At 37.2% G+C, this 26,299-nt stretch overlaps 1 protein-coding gene and 1 pseudogene across 4 annotated transcripts in view; both read left to right on the top strand.

Moving 5' to 3' along the window:
• IFT81 (intraflagellar transport 81) overlaps positions 1 to 26,299 on the top strand; it is a 223,822-nt gene that overhangs the window by 130,152 nt on the left and 67,371 nt on the right. For all 3 annotated transcript variants that reach the window (XM_027566817.1, XM_027566816.1, XM_027566818.1), the window contains exons 7-13: positions 3,487 to 3,576; positions 6,173 to 6,238; positions 6,553 to 6,663; positions 7,745 to 7,829; positions 14,178 to 14,341; positions 15,606 to 15,701; positions 26,063 to 26,209. In XM_027566817.1, coding sequence (XP_027422618.1) covers positions 3,487 to 3,576; positions 6,173 to 6,238; positions 6,553 to 6,663; positions 7,745 to 7,829; positions 14,178 to 14,341; positions 15,606 to 15,701; positions 26,063 to 26,209 — 759 coding nt within the window. The remainder of the gene's footprint in view (positions 1 to 3,486; positions 3,577 to 6,172; positions 6,239 to 6,552; positions 6,664 to 7,744; positions 7,830 to 14,177; positions 14,342 to 15,605; positions 15,702 to 26,062; positions 26,210 to 26,299) is intronic.
• LOC113907541 lies at positions 2,934 to 3,254 on the top strand (annotated as a pseudogene). Its single transcript, XR_003515225.1, has one exon. The product of XR_003515225.1 is annotated as a 40S ribosomal protein S29 pseudogene (transcript).

The raw sequence follows: 26,299 nt of genomic DNA, 5'->3' as shown, positions 1-26,299 counted from the left end.
TTTAGCCAGTCTTTTAGCGGAGGACCTAATAAAAAATTCACATTGCCTTTCTAAATGAAGAGTTTTAGAACGATTGATTTATAGACTTGCAGAATATATGTCAAGAAAAAATATTAATTTTCTGTCACTATCCACAAAAAAACCTATTTTAAAAAATTTGGGGGTAAGAGTTGTGACTTTTTTCATTCCTTTAACTGCTTTTTTATTGAACACCTGTATTGGTTAAGTACGATGCTAGGCCCTAGGGATACAAAAGCCTCCACAAGTAATATGATTCTTATCCTCCTGACTGTCAGTGTCCAAAGGTGGAGACAGATAGTTCAGTCGCTCAGTTGTGTCCAACTCTTTGCGACCCCGTGAATCGCAGCATGCCAGGCCTCCCTGTCCATCACCAACTCCCGGAGTTCACCCAAATTCACGTCCATCGAGTTGGTGATGCCATCCAGCCATCTCATCCTCTGTTGTCCCCTTCTCCTCCTGCCCCCAATCCCTTCCAGCATCAGGGTCTTTTCCAATGAGTCAACTCTTCACATGAGGTGGCCAAAATATTGGAGTTTCAGCTTTATCATCAGTCCTTCCAAGGAACACCCAGGACTGATCTCCTTCAGAATGGACTGGTTGGATCTCCTTGCAGTCCAAGGAACTCTCAAGAGTCTTCTTCAACACCACAGTTCAAAAGCATCAATTCCTTGACACTCAGCTTTCTTCACAGTCCAACTCTCACATCCATACATGACCACTGGAAAAACCATAGCCTTGACCAGACGGACCTTTGTTGGCAAAGTAATGTCTCTGCTTTTGAATATGCTATCTAGGTTGGTCATAACTTTCCTTCCAAGGAGTAAGTGTCTTTTAATTTCATGGCTGCAATCACCATCTGCAGTGATTTTGGAGGCCCAAAACATAAAGTCTGACACTGTATCCACTGCTTCCCCATCCATTTCCCATGAAGTGATGGGACCAGATGCCATGATCTTAGTTTTCTGAATGTTGAGCTTTAAGCCAACTTTTTCACTCTCCTCTTTCACCTTCATCAAGAGGCCCTTTAGTTCCTCATCACTTTCTGCCATAAGGGTGGTGTCATCTGCATATCTGAGGTTATTGATATTTCTCCCGGAAATCTTGATTCCAGCTTGTGCTTCTTCCAGCCCAGCGTTTCTCATGATGTACTCTGTATAGAAGTTAAATAAGCAGGGTGACAATATACAGCCTTGACATACTCCTTTTCCTATTTGGAACCAGTCTGTTGTTCCATGTCCTGTTCTAACTGTTGCTTCTTGACCTGCATATAGGTTTCTCAAGAGGCAGGTCAGGTAGTCTGGTATTCCCATCTGTTTCAGAATTTTCCACAGTTTATTGTGATCCACACAGTCAAAGGCTTTGGCATAGTCAATAAAGCAGAAGTAGATGTTTTTCTGGAACTCTCTTGCTTTCTCCATGATCCAGCAGATGTTGGCAATTTGGTCTCTGGTTCCTCTGCCTTTTCTAAAACCAGCTTGAACATCTGGAAGTTCACGGTTCACACATTGCTGAAGCGTGGCTTGGAGAATTTTGAGCATTACTTTACTAGTGTGTGAGATGAGTGCAATTGTGTGGTAGTTTGAGCATTCTTTGGCATTGCCTTTCTTTGGGATTGGAATGAAACTGACCTTTTCCAGTCCTGTGGCCACTGCTGAGTTCCAAATTTGCTGGCATATTGAGTGCAGCACTTTCACAGCATCATCTTTCAGGATCTGAAATAGCTCAACTGGAATTCCATCACCTCCACTAGCTTTGTTTGTAGTGATGCTTTCTAAGGCCCACTTGACTTCACATTCCAGGATGTCTGGCTCTAGGTGAGTGATCACACCATTGTGATTATCTGGGTCATGAAGCTCTTTTTTGTACAGTTATTCTGTGTATTCTTGCCACCTCTTTTTAATATCTTCTGCTTCTGTTAGGTCCATACCATTTCTGTCCTTTATTGAGCCCATCTTTGCATGAAATGTTCCCTTGGTATCTATAATTTTCTTGAAGAGATCTCTAGTCTTTTCCATTCTGTTGTTTTCCTCTATTTCTTTGCATTGATCACTGAGGAAGGCTTTCTTATCTCTCCTTGCTATTCTTTGGAACTCTGCATTCAGATGCTTATATCTTTCCTTTTCTGCTTTGCTTTTTGCTTCTCTTCTTTTCACAGCTATTTGTAAGGCCTCCCCTGACAGCATTTTGTCTTTTTGCATTTCTTTTCCATGGGGATGGTCTTGATCACTGTCTCCTATACAATGTCACGAACCTCCATCCATAGTTCATCAGGCACTCTATCTATCAGATCTAGTCCCTTAAATCTATTTCTCACTTCCACTGTATGAAGTGAAGTAAAATGAAGTGAAGTTGCTCAGTCGTGTCTGACTCTTTGCGACCCCGTGGACTGTAGCCTGCCAGGCTCCTCTTTCCATGGGATTCTCCAGGCAAGAATACTGGAGTGGGTTGCCATTTCCTTTTCCAGGGAATCTTTCAACCCAGGGATCGAACCCGGGTCTCCTGCATTGCAGGCAGATGCTTTATCCTCTGAGCCACCAGGGAAGATACCCCTCCACTGTATAATCATAAGGAATTTGATTTAGGTCATACTTGAATGATCTAGTGGTTTTCCCTACTTTCTTCAATTTAAGTCTGAATAAGGAGTTCATGATCTGAGCCACAGTCAGATCAGATAAGTAACTAGCAATTACAAGTTTATATGATATTTACTCTGATATCATGGTACTCGTATAGAATAGGTACAGGGCTAAAGAAGGCTTCTTTGGGGATACTGAGATCTGAAGGATGAGTAAGTTATCCAGGAAAGGGATGAGGGAGTCATAGAGTGTTGTTCTCAGACGGAATAGGGTGTGTAAAGTGATGTGGATGGAATAGGATGTGTAAAGTGAAAGTGGACTATACCAGGAATTTAAAGAAGGTCAAGCCCTTTTACTTCATTGCAGCCGAGAAGGCAACATGGGTCACCAGCAGCTCTACTGGAGCCATCCGAGAAAGTTCGGCCAGGGTTCTCGCTCTTGCCGGGTCTGCTCAAACCGGCATGGTCTGATCCGGAAATACGGCCTCAATATGTGCCGCCAGTGTTTCCACCAGTATGAGAAGGACATCGGCTTCATTAAGTTGGACTAACCAAACTTCCTTAGATGGCTCATCCAGCACATCAACCTTAGGTGGAAATAATACTAGCTCTTTGTATATAAAATAAAAGTTTTCAAAACTTCAAAAAAAAAAAAAAATAAAGAAGGTCGACATAGCTGGCATATGGAGTGTTGGTTAGGAAAGTAATCAGGGAAGTCTTTAGAGGCCAGATTATATACACCAAAATTTTTGTGTCCCGTATGAATATTTAAGGATATATTTTAATGGTGTTATATACTGATTAAATAATAACTATAAGTTAGTAGATGACCTGATTAAGGAAACCTACTGGATCTAGTCAGTTTATAATTTTTTAACTTGTTCTTTTAGTATGAAGATTTGATGGAAGCCTTTAAAACTTTGCATAAAGAATGTGAGCAGCTCAAGATATCCGGATTTTCTACAGCAGAAATAAGAAGGGTAAAGAAAAAACAATAATGATTTTGGTGGGGATTTGAATTAAATTCAGAATGTCTTAAGACTATAGAAACTAATGATAGCAAATGGCAAATTTTCTTTTGTAGGACCTTTGCTGATTCTTTACCGAAGAAATTAATGAGGCCAGGGTTAATTCGTAGTTAATTCTTATGTTATTATATACTATATATATATATTATATATATATATTATATACTATTGTTATATAGAGCACTTTGTTGTTGTTCAGTCACTAAGTCATGTCCGACCTTTTTGCAACCCCATGGACCAGAGCCCACCAGGCTCCTCTGTCCATCGGATTTCCCAGGCAAGAATACTAGAGTGGATTACCATGTCCTCTTCCTGGGGATCTTCCCAATCCACAGATCAAACCCAAGTCTCCTGAATTGGCAGGCAGATTCTTTACCACTGAGCCACCAGGGAAGCCCGTATAGATCACTGCCATGGATTAAAAGTAATTATGTTTTGGGTCTTTATCTAATATATATGTGTATACAAACACACACACACATATATATATGAAGTCTGTGTCATAGAAGAAAGAAAAATAGAAGGAAAAAAATCTAATTGTTAACATTTGTTGCACTATATCCTTTTGGATTTTGTGTGTGTGTGTGTATGTATGTATGTATGTATTTGGGATCACACTATACATAATTATTTGTATCTTGTTTTTTTAATCATTGCATTGTGAATATATTCCCATTGTTATCTTTCTACAATGTGATTTTCAATGAGTAAATAGTATTCTATGGTATGGATAGTTTTACAGTTTTTGGTGTTTTGTTTTCATAATTTGCTATTATAGATAATGCTATAATTTATCTTCTACATAAATTTATTTTGGGCTATCTGTGATTATTTCCTTAGAATAAATTTCTAGAAGTAGAAAGCATATGAGGATTTTTATGTCTTTCTTGATGCATGTTATTTAGTGTTCTCCAAAAAATATTTTTGTACGCTCACCAGACATATAAGTTCTTTCTCTAGAAAATTGCTAATTCTCGCTTTCTTGAATTTTATATTTTTAGAAATAACATCTTTATCTTCTCAAACAAGAATCATTAGAAGTTGCTTCCTCAGGGAGGCCCTTCCCTGATTCTCTAGATGGATTAGTTCACCCCAATTCTTTTTGTTTTATAACACTCATTGTACTTACAATTATTTTAATGTCTGTCTTCCCAGACATTTTAAACTCTGTGAGGGCGAGGACCATGTCTATATATCTTATTTACCACAATATCCCCAGTCCCCTGCATGTAGTATGTCTCCAGTAAGAGTTTATTGACTGTATTAGAAATGAAAGATGAGGTCACATCTAATAGAAAAGAAAGACCCATAAGTAGATACTTATCACGAAGTATGGAATAAGGGTGATAGATACCCATCTACTGTTCCTCCATTATGCCATGTGAGTAACCAGAAATGATAAAATAACCTAGAGTCTGTGATTTTAATTTTATTAATTATTACCAGAGTGTTTTTGAATATATTCTTTGTAAGGAAATACGATTAAGCAAAAAATAGAAACTAATTCACTTAAAATCTCTTGGTCTTGTGGTAACTTTTACTGCGATTTTAGTGACTATATGTAAACTTTTTTCTTGGTATTGTATTATATATAAATGTCATAGTCTGCTTTCAAGTAATGCCGTATCATGACTTCTTCTCATGTTATCCAACATTTTTCTGAATAATTTTTAGTAACTTTCATTGTGTTGTGCCATAATTCACTTAGTAGTCCTTAGACATTTGGGTCATTTCCAAATTTTAGATATAATTAGCATCTATGAGAATCCTTATAGATTCCCATGGGTAAAATTACTGATCCACAAGGTATGTACATTTATTTTAAGACTTTTGAAATTATTCTTCAGTGCAATATCACCAATAGTAACAGTCCCTGTTTCCCCAGATCCTGGCAATCCTGACCACCATGTGTATTTTTCCTTTCATTATTACTGTGAGAGTTAGCCTGTTAGTTTTTGGGGTTTAGCAAGGATTTTTTTGCTTGTTTTGTTTTCACTAGAAAATATTGTGGAGCTGGTGGAATTTTTTTTTTTTGAAATCTTTTATTTTTAGAAAGGGAATTGGTTAATTGACAAAACCAGACACAAATTTATATATTGAAAACACCATAGCCTTAAAAATAATTTCCCTGGAAAACTGACAGAATATAAAGTCTGGTGTTTAACAGAGCACATGGGACGTCAGCAGCTGTTGCTCATGATTTTAGACCTGCACACTATCCATTATAAAAGGTTTTTGACAAACCGTGTGTCCATATTGGAATTAGAACACAAATGGGCTGGTTGGCAGCTTCACCTTACTATTTTATAACCTGTTGCTTTTCTAAATGAATACCAAGCTACCAAATAAATTACTCTGCATAAAGAACCCTGGAGAGGAAGGGCAGGTGGTAAATAGAAATGCACTTCTTCCAAAAGAGGATCTTTGTTTCTTACTGCTCTGGTTATAAGTGATGGAAGTGCTAAATGTGTAATCATATAAAAACCTTATCTGAATTCTACAGACAAAGAATATTTTTTCTTATAATGTCTTCTTGACTGCTTTTTAGGATATCAGTGCAATGGAGGAAGAAAAGGATCAGCTTATTAAGAGAGTTGAACGTTTGAAGAAAAGGGTAAGGCAAGAATTAGCACTGTAAAACTTTGACCCTCAGTCCCAAGAACTTGCAAAGAATTAGGAATTGCAAGTAAAGATTAAGCAAGGCATAAGTGTACATCTGAAGAGGGAGTCAAATAACATGAACGGAAAGGGAATCTCCCTAGGCAGTAGCCCAAAGCTTTCAAGGACCTGGAGTTTGAAACTTTAGTGTCATCTCTAGGGAATGCTGTTTACCAAAAGGAAATGATAAGTGAATGTCTGAGTCACATGACATGCTAATGTCTCTCTTAAATCTGACAGTAACATATACGACTTATTCCCTTACTGTAGGTGGAGACAGTTCAGAATCATCAGAGGATGCTGAAAATAGCAAGGCAACTTCGAGTTGAGAAAGAGAGAGAAGAATTTCTTGCACAACAGAAACAGGAACAAAAAAATCAGGTACCCACATAAAAGTTTATATTGTCATGATGAAAGAAATAGTTCCTTCTGATCATTCAAGTGCTAAGAGGAAGATTTTTAGAATTGAGGACGTTCCTGTTTCCCTTTGTTAACATGATGAAATACTCTTTTTAAGAGTATTGCACAGCACCAACAGCAAAAACAAAACCATCTTTTGGGTTTCTATTCTTCATGCGTATCTATGCACTATCTCTTGGGCTGTGCTTAACTCATGTTGTTCCAGCATTACAGAATATCCATTGTAATGTTAAGCAGTAAGATTAACTGTTAATAGAACTTCTAGAATCTCTGCTGCTGGGTCACTTCAGTCGTGTCCGACTCTGTGCGACCCCATAGACGGCAGCCCTAAAGGGTGTCTTAAGATTCAGACTGTATGAGAATGTCTATTTTATTCCATGAATCATGGTATTTTTTATGTTTTCCTCCAGTGGCAAATAAGCAAATCATGAAAAGACTCAAAATCACATATACTCCACATTTTTAGATTTTGCCTTAAAGAAAAAAATAATTTGGCCAGAAAGTATTTATTTTATTTTATTAAAAATCTATCTTAAAACTGAGTGGACTTGTGTATTAGAATGATATTTCAAATCAGCTTCATTTCCTACTAAATGGGCAGTTTAGGTTTTTGGCTCTTCTGGATCTTGGCTTGGCATCATAATATTACTGCAGTAAGCTGCATTTGCCTGTGTCCTGAATGGTTACTTAGCTTCACTTTCTGATTCTCAAACATCATTTCTGAGAATGTTAGCATTCCTTGGAATTGAGAAAACCATGTTTTAACAGAAAAGCCTAGTACAAATATTTCTTTAACATGCATTTTTCCTTGATCACCAAATTCAACAAATAACTAAATAAAACATTTCTGAAAGCTTTTTAAGTTTTACTTGAAAATGTATTGAGCAAACCAGTTACATTTTTGGCTTAGCTTAGTAATTTCTTAGTTATTATTTATTTTCTTTATAAGAATTATGTAGAACTTGTATTTTTCATTGCTTGTCTATATAAATGGTAGGTTTCAGCAGAATAAGCAAGTAATAGATGTAATTGTATTTTAAAGCTATTTCATGCAGTGCAGAGACTGCAAAGAATACAAAACCAGCTGAAAAGTATGCGACATGCAGCAGCAGATGCGACACCTGAAAGTAAGTGGAAATTACTGTATGATATAGGTGATCATATTAGTGAGAATATTAGTTTGAATCAGTAGTCTTCCTTACTAATGGGAATTGATTATTCTCAAGCGATAGGTCAGCATTTTGGGGCATCATTTCCTAGCTAGTAAGGGACAGCCTGGTGAAGACACCCTTAAGTGTTCACCTAGGGTCTTTTAATTCCCTTTCAGTGTTTTGTCAGAGAGTGAAGGTAGTGGAAACCATGGTGGAGGGAGGCTCTCTGGTGTGTGAATGTATAAAATACTTAGAATGGATGCTATGAAAAAGTTGGACAGAAAAAGTGTAAATATCATTTTATAGCCAGGGCTATAAAGAAAAAGAATAAAATGCTAGAGCCTTAAAACTGAGTGCTTTTCATATTTTGGGTTGTGCCAATGAAATGGGTATCTCTGGCTCTGTTATCACATTAGCTTTATATAGAGGATGGATGGCAGGAGAAGAAGGGGGCAACAGAGGATGAAATGGGTGGACGGCATCATCGACTTAATGAACATGAGTTTGAGCAAACTCTGGGAGATAGTGAAGGACAGGGAAGCCTGGCGTGCTGCGGTCCATGGGGCTGCAAAGAGTTGGACATGACTGAGCGACTGAACAGCAATCCCAGATTATACCACCAAACCCATCCTAGGCATTTTTAAAACCATCCTAGGTTTTTGTTCATCAGAAGGGAGATGATGTAAACTGACAGAGCAGTAAAAAATTCTCATTTGTACTGGAGAAATATTTCAATGTAAATATCCAGCTCTTGGAGGATATTTTTCAAGCGTTCTAGGAAACATTCTACTCTAATATATAATACATAGAATGACTATAATAAAAAAGACAGTCAATAACAAGTGTTGACAAGGTTGTGAAGAAATTGGAACCTGCATACAGTGCTGGTGGAAATGTAAAATGATTCATCTACTTTGGAAAATAGTTCGGCAGTTCCTCGAAATGTTAAACCTAGAGTTACCATGTGATTCAGCAATTTTATTCCTGGATATCTACCCAAAAGAGTTGAAAACATATGTCCACACAAAAACTTGTACACACATGTTCATAGCAACATTGTTCATAATGTTGTTCAGTTGCAAAGTCATGTCCAGCTCTTTGCTATGGACTGCAGCACGCAGGCTTCCCTGTCCTTCACTTTCTCCTGGAGTTTGCTCAAATTCATATCCACTGAATCAGTGATGCTATCTAACCATCTCATCCTCTGCTGCTCTTGGTTCTCCTCTTGCCTTCAATCTTTGCCAGCATCAGGGTCTTTTCATAATAGCCAAATATAAAAACAATACCAATGTCCCTAAACTGATGAATGAATAAACAAATTATAGCATAACCATACAATGGAATTTTATTCAACAATAAAAGGAATGAAGTATTGATACATGCTACAATATGGATGAACTCTCAAATCATCCTAAGTGAAACAAAGACAACTTATTATGTGACCCCATTTGTATGAAATTTCCAGAATAAGCAAATACATAGAGACAGAAATCAATGATGAGTGCCTAGGGCTGGGGAATTATAGGCGAGGACAACTGTGTTGGTTGGTGGGTGGGTGACGGGGATAGGAGACTGCTAGTGGGTATAGAGGCTTCTTTTGAAACCTGATTGAGATGGTGTAAAATTGATTGTGGTAGTCATACAATTCTGTGAATATACTAAAAGCCATTGAGCGTATGCTTTAAGTAGATGAATTTTATGGCTATATGGTAAATTATATCTCAGTAAATCTGTTAAAGAGATAATATAGTACTTCCTTGATTCTAGACACATGATCTTTAACATTTTAATTGTTTTTGCAGTTGGGGTATATCTTGCACTTTATGTATACATTTCACAAGGTATTTGTTAATTTAGTTGATGTCTTATAATTAATTGCATCTTAAAATCAAAGAAATATGGCACATGTAATTGATATGTAAGAAACCACTATAGTATTCCCCATAAAATGTATGGTTAATACATGTTAATTAATGACTTTCCATAGAATCTCTTGGGCTTCCCTGGTAGCTCAGATGGTAAATAATCTGCCTGTAATGCAGGAGTTTGGATCCCTGGATCCCTGGATTGGGAAGATCACCTGGAGAAGGCAGTGGCTACCCACTCCAATATTATTGTCTGGAGAATTCCATGGACAGAGGAGCCTGGGACACAACTGAGTTGTTTAACCATATGAAATCTCTCACTCCTCTCAGTCATAAATTCAGATTCAAGCAATACCTGGAAGTTGCTGTGCATGAAGTTGTTGGCATCATTTGATTCTTTATTCACTAGGTTTTCACTTTTTAGGAGAATGTTTAGGACAAAAGAAAATAATTTTTAGTGCTTTTTTACTCCTTAGTACAGTATACAGTATAACTTTTTAGTATATGTTCTCTGGATTTGATGTAGGTTCCTTCACATCTTTAGTGTAAAAAATTAAGATAAATCTTCAAAAGAAATTCATTAAATTATACACATTTAAAAATGTATGGCAAAACCAATACAATATTGTAAGGTAAATAAATAAAATAATCTGTTTAAAAAAATGAATATCAACAAAAAATTTGTTTGCATAGTCTATCTTTGCTAAGAAATTTTTAGAACTTACAATTAATAGTGAATTTTTGAAAAGGAAAGCAATGTGTAGAAGAATTGAAAGATTTAGTAAGCAGAAAAATAACTTATTGATCAGCACAGTTTACTACAATTTAAAATGTTAGCTTGAACATGTGTTTCTCCAGTGTCTGTTATCCTCAATTTTATTAGGTTAAATATTTCATGCTATTATGGTTTAATTCTGGTAACTAAGAATATCCAAAGGTATTTATAGTGTTAGTAATATTTCATTTTTTATTTGAGCAGATAGACTTTATTTTGCTTTGGCTTTATAGACTAAATAGAATTTTGAGGTCAGGAAATACATATTTAGTAATAAAATGGACAAATAAAATTTGTTCTCTTTGGGGGCATCTCTTGAGATGGTTTAGTAGATTCTGCTAAATAATAAAATCAATTGTATTGCTAAGTAGTAATAGAAATAATTGGCTCAGAACCAGTCCATTAATTCAGTGTTTATTGAACATCTGCTCCATGTCCAGTACTGTGCTAAGTACTGGGAATAGAAAGGAAAGCTATGTCTGTTAAAGTGCTCACAGGCTAATGGTGAAATGACAAGCAGTAGACAATGATAATGTAGCATGACAAATAAACTGATGGAGCCAGCTTCGATGAAAACAAAGAGGCAAAGCACACCAAACTCCAGCACGTCTGTTAGTTGCTCAGTCATGCCGACTCTTTGCAACCCCATGGACTGTTACCCGCCAGGCTTCTCTGTTCATGGAATTCTCTGGACAAGAATACTGGAGTGGGTTGCCATGCCCTCCTCCAGGGGATCTTCCCAACCCAGGGATTGAACCTGGGTCTCCCGCATTGCAGGCAGGTTCTTTACCGTCTGAGCTACTCTCACACAGAGTCAAATGGCTTCCTGGAGGTGTGGTGATTGAGTAACTTAATGCTGCAGAGGTGGAGGAATGGAAGACATTCCATGCTAAAGCACAGTGACTGAAACAACAATGCTGTGGGCTGAGCAGATGATGGAGGAAGTAGAGATAAAAGGCCAGGCTTATTCTGACTGCTTGTCTTTGAAAAGAAGGCAAGGGAGGGAGTGTGGGAATGATTGAGAAATCTGTGCATAGATTGAGGGACGGTAGTGGTGTAGTGGTGTTTACATTACTGAGGAGTCGGTCAGACCAAGGAAGATGTGAAGATTTGGGAGGAAAAGGTGAGAACCGGTAGCAACCTTTCCTGTGTGCTCCCATTGTATCCCAGGTATGTCATTGAATGTTCTATAGCAGTTACCATAACATGTTAATTGTTGGCATACCTGACTGACTCAGCTAAACTCTGGGCTAGTCACGAAGTCATAATTATTCTATTTTCAGGCCTTAGCACACAGATTTGCACAGTAAGCATTTAGTAAATAATCTGTTAAATAGTTGGGAGGAGGAAGTAGAGACCGTAACCCTGCATAGGAAGGAAATTATCTTTTCCACAGGTAGGAGGGGAATCAAAGAAGAAAGAACTGCTAAAAATATTGAAATAAGGTATTATTTGTGCAATATGTGTTTTTTGTGGGTTGACAGGGAATGGGGAGCAGGAAGTTCAGTCCCTGCTTTGTTGACATTTTTCTGGGAAGCAGAGTCTTAAGGATTATATTCAGCAGACTAGGAAAAGAGTAAATTAAACAGATGTTCAATTGCTTCAGGTATTTAGTTTAATAAGGTCCATCTAAATATTTTAGTAACAAAAAATGGCTTACAAAAAAATTCTATTTGCTTAAATAACATGAAAGTATTTTTAGTGTCACAGCGTAATTTGTATTTTTTCCGAGCAACAGCCATATTATAAAACATTCACTGAAGTTAATTAATCTTTATATTCTACATATTCCTGAGATTTGTTATATAAAAGAAGCTTCTTATTCAGTTGTAAAAGGATCAGCAAGATGTTTTCAGAGGGTTTTTAATCACAATGTTTGCTGAGATCTTAGTGACCTTATATTTATCTCATCAGCATGTTTTTATCGAACTTTTTGTTTTGTATTGGGGTATAGTCAATTTACAATGTTGTGGTAGTTTCAGGTGAACAGTGAGGGGACTCAGCCATACATATACATGTTCACCAGGATTTTGAAAGATAATTTTTTTAAAACTGCTTAGAAATATGCCCACTTTTCAAAGTATAAGTTAAAATTTTTAAGAGAAGGATTTAAAATGTGACAGAAACTGTTTTTATGTTGACCTTATCTCAGCTTTACTGAGGTTAAATGGATATATTATAAACTGCAAATGTTTAGAGTATACACTTGTTAAGTATTGACATATGTGTACCCTGATGAAACTATCACCTTAATCAAAATATAAATATTGCTATATCCATCACTGTAAAGCATTTCCTTTGTAATGTCTCATTCCTGTCCCTCTCACCCTCCTCAGACAACCATTGACCTGCTTTCTGTTACTATAGATTAGTTTGTATTTTCTAGAATTAGGAACTTTTTTAACAGGCAAAATAATATTTAAGAATTTAAAATCTTTTAAAAACATTTTAGACTTTATTTCTTGCATCTCTGGATTATATGTGGTATGTTTTAAGAACTTGAAGATGGAAAAACTGGTCATCTAACACCCAAAGAAGCCAGGGTGTAGAGTTAATTGGAAACCATATAGGAACGATTGCCTAATTATAGTGATTCATGAAACACTCTCTTCCCTTCCATTCCCCAGTCCCTAAAAAAAGAGATGGGAAATTGTAGGGATGAATGGAAAACTCATGAATTTGCCATTAATAAATTTTTACCCATTAATACATGGTTAGCTCAGGAAAACTAAAAATAATTTTAAGGCTTTGGTCCAAATTTATTATGCAATCTACGTACGTAGATTACTTAAACCGGAAATCCAGTGTTTTAAAAAGTCAAGCCAGAATTTGTAGATGTGTAATGGAAAGATCTGAAATAAACTTTTTAAAGCTCTTGAGGCTGGGAATTTATAACAAAATCATTATTCACTGAAAATCTGTGTATGTGTACAATTGTGCTCTCTGCCAGAATAAGAAAACTATCAAATCTTAAAAATATAATTTAAGTTGTCACTTAACTGTAAACTTAATACTTTGTGAAATCAAAACTACCAAATGTGGAAAACTGAAAATGTTTATGAATGTAGATAATTTCTCTTTTTCAAAATTTAACTTGTACCTTTAATAATGTCTTCATTAGTTTAAACCTAAAAATTACGATATATTATTACTGTTATTATTACTGAAGTATTAGAATAGAAATATAAATTGCATAAGTACTGCAAAAGAAAAAGAATAAATGATTACTTACAGAGGAAGTAAGCTGGATTAGATTTCATTTGTGTTGTCATTTGGTTCATGGGTTCCTTAAATACATAGAAGACAAAATATGATCCAGCAATATATTTGGCTCTGTAAACGTTATTTTTGCATAATGTGGAGTATAAAAGAATTAGATAGTAATTTGGGAATATCATAATATTACTTTTTCTGTAATTTAAATATTCTTCTATGTAAATTGTCCTTTATTATCATTCTGATTAACCTCAAAAAGTTTCAGTGGCCAATCCTTTATTGTTCTGTAATGGCAGCCCACTGCAGTATTCTTTCCTGGAAAATTCCTTGGACAGAGGAGCCTGTGGGCTACAGTCCATGGGGTCACAGAATCAGACCTACTCTCTCCAGGTTTTATGTTTTAAAATGTAGAAAGCATCACTGTACCTACTCTGTTGGGCTGAATAATCGCTTATTTAATTTTCATAGGTTTAATGAAGAGGCTAGAGGAGGAGATAAAGTTTAATTCATATATGGTAACTGAAAAATTTCCTAAAGAATTAGAGAACAAGAAAAAAGAATTACATTTTTTACAAAAAGTGGGTTCAGAGCCTGCTATGGGCCATTCTGATCTTCTTGAACTTGAATCTAAAGTAAGTAACAATCACCTTTTTTTTATAAGCTCCCAATTTTATCTCATCTCCAGTCCCATGAAAATTATGTGAACTGCTTCTATAGTGTTCTGCTCTTGACTCTGAAATTAACCTGTGCTAAGAGTTGACAGCTCTTATAAGGAATTGTTCTTTATGAGAAATTATAACACATTATGTTGTTTCTTAATCCACAACTGATTAGGAAACTGGGTAACTTGGAGAAATAAATTAATGCATATGGTTGACTCATAGGTTTATATGTTTATAATATAATAATTTAGATGACAAATTTTAAAAAATATTTTAAATGATTACTTTTTATTTCCAAAAATAATATAGCAATTTTGTACTTAAAGCTAATGTTTTTTATTAGCTTTTTATACCTGCTTTGGAATTATTAAACTTTCTTGTAATGTTCATTGAAACCTAATATCATAGCATTTTTGTTTCTTAAAAGTAAAATACTAATCAAGTGTTTATTTATTTAAATAATAATTAAATATCATGAAAATTGATTGAAGGATTTTGACATTAATAGGCTTAATAGCCACTGCAGTTAAATAGATAATTCTTTTAATTTATGTATAGAAATTAGTTGTCCAACTCAGATTTGGCTTAAATTTAATGTTATAGGATTAGCAGGAAAATTCTAGTCTTTTCAAAGGATAGTTATACTGAAAGTCATATAATTTAAAAAAAACTTATAGGACTATATGCTTCTGTTGCCTTTATTCAGTTTTATTACATTTGAGAAAAGTTTAGATTAATGAACGGGATAAATGACAGCTGTTATAGAATCACAGATCATTCATTCGAACAGAAAGCGTTTTTAGATGTCATTCAAGTCAACTCTCAGCTGGATTCATAAATTCCTTGTACTAAATCCCTGGGTAATGTTAGTCCAGATCTGTTTTATCACTTAATTACTTGAAAAGTCACAGCCTAGGTGAAGGGATAACTTCAGATTTTTAGAAATTGTCTTTCAAAATAATTTAAATACTTCATGTAGAATAGGATAATTTAGACATGGATGGTAAAATCCATGTAACTAATCCAATTCTGTAAATATGTAGCATGAACCATGAAATGCAGATTGTCTCAAAGTAATTGTAACAACCCATCAATGGTATTAATAGGACTGATCCTCCTATCAAAATCACTGATAATAACAACTGTCAATTCAAAGCTTTGATTGACCAGATGTCCCTTAATTTAGGTAATCATAGCCATAGTTTTAACCTTTTTTATTTTCATACTGTTTTAGATAAATGAAATAAACACACAGATCAATCAGCTGATTGAAAAGAAAATGATGAGAAATGAACCAATTGAAGGCAAACTGTCACTATATAGGCAACAGGTAAGACCTCTCTTTTTGACTTACAAACCCATGTCTCCTGCATTGCAGGTGGATTCTTTATTGTCTGAGCTACCAGGGAAGCCCAACAATACACTTAAGTGAAGTGAAGTCGCTCAGTCGTGTCCGACTCTTAGTGACCCAGTGGACTGTAGCCTACTAGGCTTCTCTGTCCATGGGATTCTCCAGGCAAGAATACTGGAATGGGTTACCAGTTCCTTCTCCAAGGAATCTTCCCGACCCAGGGATCGAACCCGGGTCTCCTGCATTGGAGGCAGACACTTTAACCTCTGAGCCACCAGGGAAGCTAACACACATAAGACCACTCTTTTTGGCTCACATACTTTGATCTGTAATCTTGTTGGTGAATATCTTCATAAACATATAGTCTTAAAATGAGAAGGAAGTAAAGAATAAATGTTCTTCTGTCATTGTTAATCTCCAGATTAAATCAGAGAATTTCTGGAAATGCCACAAAGATGCATGTTCAAGTCTGAAATCTGATATATCTGATAATGCTCAGCTTCCTCAGTTCAGTTCAGTTCAGTCGCTCAGTCATGTCCGACTCTTTGCGACCCCATGAATTGCAGCACACCAGGCCTCCCTGTCTATCACCAACTCCTGGAGTTCACTCAGACTCACGCCCATAGAGTCAGTGATGCCATCCAGCCATCTCATCCTCTGTTGTCCCCTTCTCCTCCTGCCCCCAACCCCTCCCAGCATCAGAGTCTTTTCCAATGAGTCAACTCTTCGCGTGAGGTGGCCAAAGTACTGGAGTTTCAGCTTTAGCATCAGTCCTTCCAAAGAAATCCCAGGGCTGATCTCCTTCAGAATGGAATGGTTGGATCTCCTTGCAGTCCAAGGGACTCTCAAGAGTCTTCTCCAACACCACGGTTCAAGAGCATCAATTCTTCGGCGTTCAGCCTTCTTCACAGTCCAACTCTCACATCCATACATGACCACTGGAAAAACCATAGCCTTGACTAGACGGACCTTTGTTGGCAAAGTAATGTCTCTGCTTTTGAATATGCTATCTAGGTTGGTCATAACTTTCCTTCCAAGGAGTAAGCATCTTTTAATTTCATGGCTGCAATCACCATCTGCAGTGATTTGGGAGCCCCCCAAAATAAAGTCTGACACTGTTTCCCCATCTATTTCCCATGAAGTGATGAGACCAGATGCCATGATCTTAGTTTTCTGAATGTTGAGCTTTAAGCCAACTTTTTCCACTCTCCTCTTTCACCTTCATCAAGAGGCCCTTTAGTTCCTCATCACTTTCTGCCATAAGGGTGGTGTCATCTGCATAACTGAGGTTATTGATATTTCTCCCAGCAATCTTGATTCCAGCTTGTGCTTCTTCCAGCCCAGCGTTTCTCATGATGTACTCTGTATAGAAGTTAAATAAGCAGGGTGACAATATACAACCTTGATGTACTCCTTTTCCTATTTGGAACCAGTCTGTTGTTCCATGTCTAGTTCTAACTGTTGCTTCCTGACCTGCATACAAATTTCTCAAGAGGCAGGTCAGGTAGTCTGGTATTCCCATCTCTTTCAGAATTTTCCACAGTTTATTGTGATCCACACAGTCAAAGGCTTTGGCATAGTCAATAAAGCAGAAATAGATGTTTTTCTTGAACTCTCTTGCTTTTTCAATGATACAGCAGATGTTGGCAATTTGGTCTCTGGTTCCTCTGCCTTTTCTAAAACCAGCTTGAACAACTGGAAGTTCACGGTTCACATATTGCTGAAGCGTGGCTTGGAGAATTTTGAGCATTACTAGCGTGTGAGATTAGTGCAGTTGTGCGGTAGTTTGAGCATTCTTTGGCATTGCCTTTGGGATTGGAATGAAAACTGACCTTTTCCAGTCGTGTGGCCACTGCTGAGTTTTCCAAATTTGCTGGCATATTGAGTGCACCACTTTCACAGCATCATCTTTCAGGATTTGAAATAGCTCAACTGGAATTCTATCACCTCCACTAGCTTTGTTTGTAGTGATGCTTTCTAAGGCCCACTTGACTTCACATTCCAGGATGTCTGGCTCTAGGTGAGTGATCACACCATCGTGATTATCTGAGTCGTGAAGATCTTTTTTGTCAGCTTCCTCAGTATCTGCCAACTGTGGAGAGAGCGTGAAATATGATTTTTTTATGTGAATGCTTACCTCAAGTGATAGAAATAAATATTTAAAATCTTTGATGAACTAAAGTCAAAGTGTTAGCAGCTTAGTCGTGTCCGACTCAGTGATCCCATGGACTGTAGCCCACCAGGCTCCTCTGTCCATGGAATTCTCCAAGCAAGAATACTGGAGTGAGTTGCCATGCCCTTCTCCAGGGATCTTCCCAATCCAGGGATTGAACCTAGGTGTCTCCTACAATGTAGGCAGATTCTTTACTGCTTGAGCCACAAGGAAAGTCCTAATGAACTAAAGGCAATATACTTTTTCAGGTTTAAAGTTAGCTTGAAATAATACAGAATAAATTAAATTTTAGAGCTAAGGCATTTATCATTTTATACAGAAGTATTAAATCATGAGGATATATATTTTGTTATGTATTGCTAGACAGAAGATTCAAATGACAGCCAATTTGAAAATACTGAGCTACATAACAAAGCATTATTCAAGGATGCTAGAATTTTTGGAAAACCTTTTTATAATGGAAAAATTTGATCATATACAAAGGTAGAGAAAATAGTCTAAATAAATCCTTGTGTGTCCTTCAGCTATAGCTATTATGGCCATTCTTATTCCATCATAGCCCGCAGCCGCATCTGGATTATTTGAAATAAATATAAGATTTCATATTATTTCACATGTAAATATTTCAGAATGTATCTCTAAAAAATAAAAGCTTTTAAAAAGCTTAACAACATACCATATTTAAAATTTTTAATAATTCCTTAATACTGGCAAATATCCAGTCCATGTTCAGATTTCCTGATCTCTTTTTCTTTTCTTTTTTTTTTTAGTTGCTTTTTTTAAGTAGGATCCATACAGGATTTATACATTGCATTTGTTTGATGTTTAAATCTCTCTTAATCTATAGACTCTCTTCCTTCCTTATTTATCCATTTATTTAATAATTTTTTGTAATTTTTTATTGAAGAAATTTACTTTTCCTATAGCATTTCCCATAGTTGATGTTTTGCTGATTGCAACTGAATGGTGTCCTTTTAAAATGTTCCTCTGTGTCCTGTATTTCCTATATATTAGAACTAGAAACTTGAACAGGTTGTTTTTTTTTAAGAATACTTTCTAGTTGGTATTTTGCCATTCCCTGGAGTATAGAGGAGTTGAAGTTAGGCCAGCCTCTTTTTTATCTTTACTTTGCTGTCAGACAGGACTATTCTGACCAATATTTGTTTATAGAAAAGCAGTCTTGCTCAATTATTTATGGCGAGCAGTCTTTTTGATATAGCTTCTCTGAATAAGACTAAATTCCACGATATTCATTCATGCTGAGTAGATGGCCTCATATCAGAGCAGAGAAGCACAGCTCATGATTGGAATAAGACATCGGCTCCTCAGAGAACAACTTTAGAGTGAAAGAAATATGTAGAAGAGTATATAAAGCTCTATCCAGAAAATATTGGGTAATTATTATGATTCTTTTCTAAGCACTCTTTCACTGACTGCTTAGAGGATGTTTGTCCTGTAGGATAGAGTGTGGAAAAGAGCCAGAATGATTAGGTTAATCTCTCTGTGGTTTATGACATCCCACAGTAAACCCCTCTTCCCACTTGTTTACTCTGGAAGGAAAAGCCCCACCCACTTTAATGTGATGGTCCCTGGCCTCCTGTAGTGTGACCAACTGTGGATATTCTTCATCCTTTTAAATTGACCCATGACTAGACACTGGAATCTGTGTCTTGAAAGTGCAGGGTTGTCTATTCTCCTGGGAACCAAATCCCCTAATGACATCAACATTATTCATCATTTGCTTTAGTCCATATGTTACACACAAGTTTATTATTACACTAAAAATAATATTATATATACATATATTCATATATTTCCAACCTTAGAGGAAGAAGAGCATATTATACACACTTTTGTTCACAGTGCTTTTTTTCTCGATATATGCTGTTGAATAGTATAGTAGAATAATCTTTATTCCTTTATAACTTTGTTGAGATACAATTCATATACTATACAATTCACCCTTTTAAGGTGTAAATTCAATGATATTTAGTATCAGAGCTGTACAACCATTACCCAATCAATTTTAGAACATTTTTATCATGTCAAAAAAGAAACCCTGAACCCATTAGCAGTCACTTCCCATTTTCCCCCACATCCTCAGCCCCAGTCAACTACAAAAGACCAAACTAGCTGTGTAAATTTCCCTGTTGTGGACATTTCATATAAATGGAATCATATGATATGTCGTCCTTTGTGACTGGCTTCTTATACTTAACATACTGTTTTTAAAGTTCCTTCATGTATGGTGACTCAGACAGCAAAGAATTTCCTTCTGTGTAGGAGACAGGGTTCGATCTCTGGGTCAGGAAGATACCCTAGGGAAGGGAATGGCAACCTAGTCCAGTATTCTTGCCTGGAGACTTCCACAGGCAGAGGAGCATGGCAGGCTACAGTCGATAGGGTTCCAAAGAGTCGGACATGACTGAACAACTGACACTTTCGCTTCATGTTGTTAACATGTATTTCTACATGCTTAAACCTTTTTATTACTGAATAGTATTCCATTATACAGATATATCACATTTTGTTTTTCTGTTCGTCAGTTAATGAGCGTTTGGGTTGTCCCTACTTTTTTGGCTATTATAAATAATGCTGGTAGGAATATTCTTATACAGGTTTTTGTTTGAAAATAAATTTTCATGTCTCATGAGTATACTTGTAGGAGTGCAATTGTTGGTTCAATGATAATTCTGTCTGTAACATTTTGAGGAAATGCCAGACTACTTTCCAAAGAAGCTATACCACTTTACATTGCCACCAACAGTGTATGAAGGTTCTGATTTCTCCACATTTGTACCAACACTTGTTATTATCTGTCCTTTTTGTATCCACTGTAGTGGATGCTTATTTCTGTTCACAGACATACTCCATTGGGTATGGAGTGGGTATATCACAGTTTATTCAACCAGTCCCCAGTTGATGAACATTTGGGTTGTTGCCATTCTTGTGCTGTTGCCAATCATACATCAATAAATAGCTTTTTGTTTATGTCTTTGCATTTTTTGTCAGTGTGTCTTTGGGATATAGTCTCAGAAGTGAGATTGCTACATCAAACAGTAATTGCGTATGTGAGTTTGCTAGATATTGCCAAATTTCTTTTCATAGGGTTTTAGCATTTTACATCCCTGTGGCAGTATATGAGAGTGCCTATTTCCTTACAGCCTCACCAGTAGAGTATGTTGTCAAACTTTTAGATTTTTGCTATCCTTGTAGATAAGAAATGGCATTTTATGATAGTTTTAATGTTTATTTATCTTACTATAAATAAGTTTGATCATCTTTTCACATAATCTTACTATAAGCAAGGTTGAACATCTGTATTTTCATATCACGTGTATTTTCATTTTTTAAACGGAGAATTGTTTAAAGGGTTTGCACTAAAGATTTCCCTCTCTTATAAAATTTGTTTGATAAAAATATTTGTACTATTTCACTGGAGAAGACAGTTTGGCTAATGTCTTTCTTAAACTAGTACAGTCGTGGTTCATTTAAGGAAATCCCCCACAAGTTGCTAATGCTACATTATCCATAAATGCTGCGTTTATGGCTAAGAGCAGCCATCTGGGTTGTGTAAACATTTGCATAATTCTGGTGAATCAGATGTTTAATTTTCAATCTGCATTTCATTTATTAGAATGCCCCAAATATAATAAGTATTTTAACATTTTATTTTAAAAGTATGGATATTGAATTTAGATAGGATGATCTGTATTGTAGTTTTGGGAATAAAGCATTCTTGTTTTATTCCTGTGAAAGGAAACCAACCATACAGAAAAACAGCAGACTTAGTGTTAGCTTCTGGGTTTACCTAGAAGATATTTTCATTAGCATTTCAGTGTTAGTTGACAAGATTTTAATATTTTTTTTATTACTATTGCATTTCTGTTTCTCTGCTGATATATTCTATATTTTGCCTTCCAAAATGCTTTAAGGTTGCTATTTAATGCACATTGCAGGGGATTCCCTCATGGCGGTGTGGAGTGGTTTGAACTTGGTGCTTTCGCTGCCGGGGCCCAGGTTCAACCCCTGGTAGAAGGAAATGGCAACCCACTCCAGTGTTCTTGCCTAGAGAATCCCAGGGACAGCGGGGCCTTGGTGGGCTGCCGTCTATGGGGTTGCACAGAGTCGGACATGACTGAAGTGACTTAGCAGCAGCAGGGAAGATAAGATCCCACAAGCCATGTGGTGCAGCCAGATACATATATAAATATACATATATGTGTATATTATTGTTGTTGTTTAGTCGCCCAGTTATGTCTGACTCTTTGTGACCCCATGGACTGTAGCACGCCAGGCCTCCCTGTCCCTCAGCATCTCCCAGAGTTTGCCCAAGCTCATGTTCATTGCATCTCATCCTCTGATGCCCTGTTCTTCTGCCCTCAATCTTTCCCAGCATCAGAGACTTCCAATCAGTCGTCTGTATGCATCAGATGACCAAAATACTGGAGCTTTTGCTTCAGCATCAGTCCTTCCAGTGAATATTCAGAGTTGATCTCCCTTAAGATTCACTGGTTTGATCTTACTATCCACGGGATTTTCAGGAGTCTTCTCCAGCACCATAGTTTGAAGGCATCATAGTTCTTTGGCATTCTGTCTTCTTTACGGTCCAGCTCTCACAACCAAATGTGACCACTGGGAAGACCATAGCCTTGACTATATGGACCTTTGTTGGCAGAGTAATGTCTCTGCTTTTCAACGCTCTCTCTAGGTTTATCATTGCTTTCCTGCCAAGAAGTACGTGTCTTCTGATTTCATGGCTGCAGTCACCATCTGCAGTTATTTTGGAGCCCAAGAAGAGGAAATCTGTCACTACTTCCACCTTTTCCTCTTCTGTTTGCCATGCAGTAATGGGGCTGTATACCATGATCTTAGTTTTTTTAATATTTAGTCTTAAGCTGGCTCATTCATTTTCCGCCTTCACCCTCATCAAGAAGCTCTTTAGTTCCTCTTTGCTTTCTGCCATTAGAGTGGTATCATGTGCATATCTGAGGTTATTGATGTTTCTCCTGCCTGTCTTGATTCCAGCTTGTAACTCATCCAGCCCAGCACTTCTTGTGATGTGCTCACAAGAAATAGATTAAACAAACAAGGTGACAGCAGACAGACCTGTTGTACTCCTTTCTCAATCTTGAACCAATCATTTATTTCATACAGGGTTCTAACTGTTGCTTCTTGATCTGCATACAGATTTCTCAGGAGACAGGGGAGATGGTCTGGTATTCCCATCTCTCTAAGAACTTTCTTTTTTTCCCACAGTTTGTCATGATCTACATAGTCAAAGGCTTCAGCTCAGTCAGTGAAACAGAGATAGATGTTTTTCTGAAATTCCCTTGCTTTTTCTATAATCCAGTGAATTTGATCTTTAGTTCCTCTTCCTTTTCTAAACCCAGCTTGGACATCTGGAAGTTTTTGGTTCACGTAATGCTGAAGCCTAGCATGCAAGATTTTAAGCATGACCTTATTACCATGGGAAATGAGTGCAATTGTCTGATGGTTAGCACATTCTTTGGTACTACTCTTCTTGAGAATTGGGGTGAGAGGATTGACCTTTTCTAGTCCTGTGGCTCCTGCTGGGTCTTCCAGATTTGCTAACATAATGAATGCCAAGGGCTTCCCTGGTGGCTCAGATGGTAAAGAATCTGTCTGCAATGCAGGAGACCCAGATTCGCTCCTTGGGTCAGGAAGATCCCCTGGAGAAGGGAATAGCAACCCATTTCAGTATTCTTGGCTGAAGAATTCCATGGACAGAGGAGCCTGGTGGGTTACAGTCCATAGGGTCGCCAAGAGTTGGACATGACTGAGCAACTAACACAGCTATCTGGGGCCAGCATCCTACATTTTCCCATCCCTTTGTCCTTAGGGAATGGCAGCAGCTATATTGCAGGCATTGTTCTGCAATGAATGCCAAACCTTGATGGCATCATCCTTTAGGGGTTTGAATAGTTCTGCTGGAATTTCATTGCATCTACTAGCTTTATGGCAACCCACTCCAGTACTCTTGCCTGGAAAATCCCATGGACAGAGGAGCCTGGTAGGCTGCAGTCCATGGGGTCGCTAAGAGTTGGACACGACTGAGTGATTTCACTTTCACACATTGGAGAAGGAAATGGCAACCCACTCCAGTGTTCTTGCCTGGAGAATCCCAGGGATGGGGGAGCCTGGTGGGCTGCTGTCTATGGGGTTGCACAGAGTTAGACATGACTGAAGCGACTTAGCAGCAGTAGCAGCAGCAGCTTTATTAACAGCAGTGCTTCTTAAGGTCCACTTGACTTCACACTCCAGAATGTCTGGCTCTGGGTGACTAACCACACCATCATAGTAATCCAGTTCATTAAGATCTTTTTTATACAGCTCTTCGATGGATTCTTTTCATCTCTTCTTGATCTCTTCAGCATCTACTCGGTCTCTACCATTTTTACCCTTTATTGTGCCCATCTTTGGGTGGAATTCTTCCTTGATGTTCCCAATTTTCCTGAGGAGATCTCTAATCTTTCCTCTTTTGTTGTTTCCTTCTATTATTAAGCATTGTTCATCGAAGAAGGCCTTCTTGTCTCTTCTAGCTATTTTTTGGAACTCTGATTTTAATTGAATGTACCTTTCCCCTCTCTCCCTTGCTTTTTCACTTCTCTTCATTCTTCCGCTATTTGTAAAGCCTCCTCAGATAACCACTTTGCCTTCTTGCTTTTCTTTTTCTTTGGGATGGTTTTGTTCACCGCCTCCTGTACAATATTACGGACTTCAGGCACATCGTTAGCTAGATCTAGTCCCTTGAATCTATTGGTTACCTCTACTGTGAATTCATATGGATTTAAGGCTGGCCTAGTGTTTTTCCCAGCTTTCTTTAGTTTAAGCCTGAATTTGCTGTGAGAAGCTGATGATCTGAGCCACAGTCAGCTCCAGGTCTTGTTTTGCTGACTGTATGCAGCTTCTCCTACATCTTTGTCTACAAAGAATGTAATCAATTTGATTTTGGTATTGACCATTTGGTGGTATCCATGTGTAAAGTTGTCTTTCGTGTTGTTGAAAAAAATATTTGCTATGACTTGTGCATTCTCTTGGCAGAATTCAGTTAACCTTTGCCCTGCTTCATTTTGTTCTCCAAGGCCAAGCTTGCCTGTCACTCCAGGTTTATCTTGACTTCCTACTTTTACATTCCAATCCCTGATGATGAATAGAATATCTTTTTTAGGTGTTAGTTCTAGAAGATCTTCCAGGCCTTCATAGAGCTGATCAACTTCAGTTTCTTCAGCATCGGTGGTAGGGGCAGAGACTTGAATTACTGTGATATTGAATGGCTTGCCTTGGAAACAAACAGAGATCATTCTGTCATTTTTGATGTTGCACCTAAGTACCATATTTTTGACTCTTTTGTCGACTATATGGGCTACTCCATTTCTTCTATGGGATTCTTGCCCACAGTAGTAGATATAACGGTCATCCGAATTAAATTCACCCGTTCCCGTCAATTTTAGTTCACTGATTCCTAGGACGTCGATGTGTATTCTTACTGTCTCCTGCTTGACCACATCCAATTTTCCTTGATTCATGGACCTAACATTCCAGGTTCCTATACAGTACTGTTCTTTGCAGCATTGGATTTTACTTTCATCAGCAGACACATCCACAACTGAGTGTTATATCTGCCTTGGCCTAGCCTCTTCATTCATTCTGGGTCTATTGGTAATTCTTCTCCATTCTTCCCCAGTAGCATATTGGATACCTTCACACCCAAGGGACTCATCTTTTGGTGTCATATCTTTTTGGCTTTTTATACAGTTCATGAGGTTCTCATGGCAAGTATACTGGGATGGTTTGCCATTCCCTTCTCCAGTGGATCACTTTTTGTCAGAACTCTCTGCTAAGATCTGCCCATCTGAGTGGCCCTGCATAGCATGGCTTATAGATTCAGAGTTAGGCAAGCCTCTCTGCCATGACAAGGCAGTAATCTGTGAAGGGGATATGTGTATATATATGTGTGTGTGTGTGTGTATATAGCATACTCATACTAAATATAAAACTTGTGATAGCAGGTGGTAGGGCAAAGGAGAAGTTAACCTGATATTGAAAATTTAGCTCAGTCAGTAAAATCTAAAAAATACATAATTTCAGAAAATAATAGAAAGTTGATTGTCTCATTTTACATTCTTATTTAATGCTTAATTAGGCATCTATCATTTCTCGTAAAAAAGAAGCCAAAGCTGAGGAACTTCAAGAAGCAAAGGAAAAGTTAGCCAACCTAGAGAGAGAAGTGTCAGTGAAGACAAGTCAGACCCGTGAATATGACGGCACTGAAGTTTTGAAGGGAGATGAGGTAAGTTGAGATATCTAATGGGACGAGAATATGGTTATTGCTTTTGTTTGAAACCATTAATGTTTTTTACTTTTTAGCTTGTCAGTAATG

This window comes from Bos indicus x Bos taurus, chromosome 17, assembly GCF_003369695.1.
Source record: "Bos indicus x Bos taurus breed Angus x Brahman F1 hybrid chromosome 17, Bos_hybrid_MaternalHap_v2.0, whole genome shotgun sequence".
In the NCBI taxonomy this organism is placed as follows: Eukaryota; Metazoa; Chordata; class Mammalia; order Artiodactyla; family Bovidae; genus Bos; species Bos indicus x Bos taurus.
The sequence above is the reverse complement of the archived record's forward strand: the minus strand, read 5'-3'. Positions and strand labels throughout refer to the sequence as shown.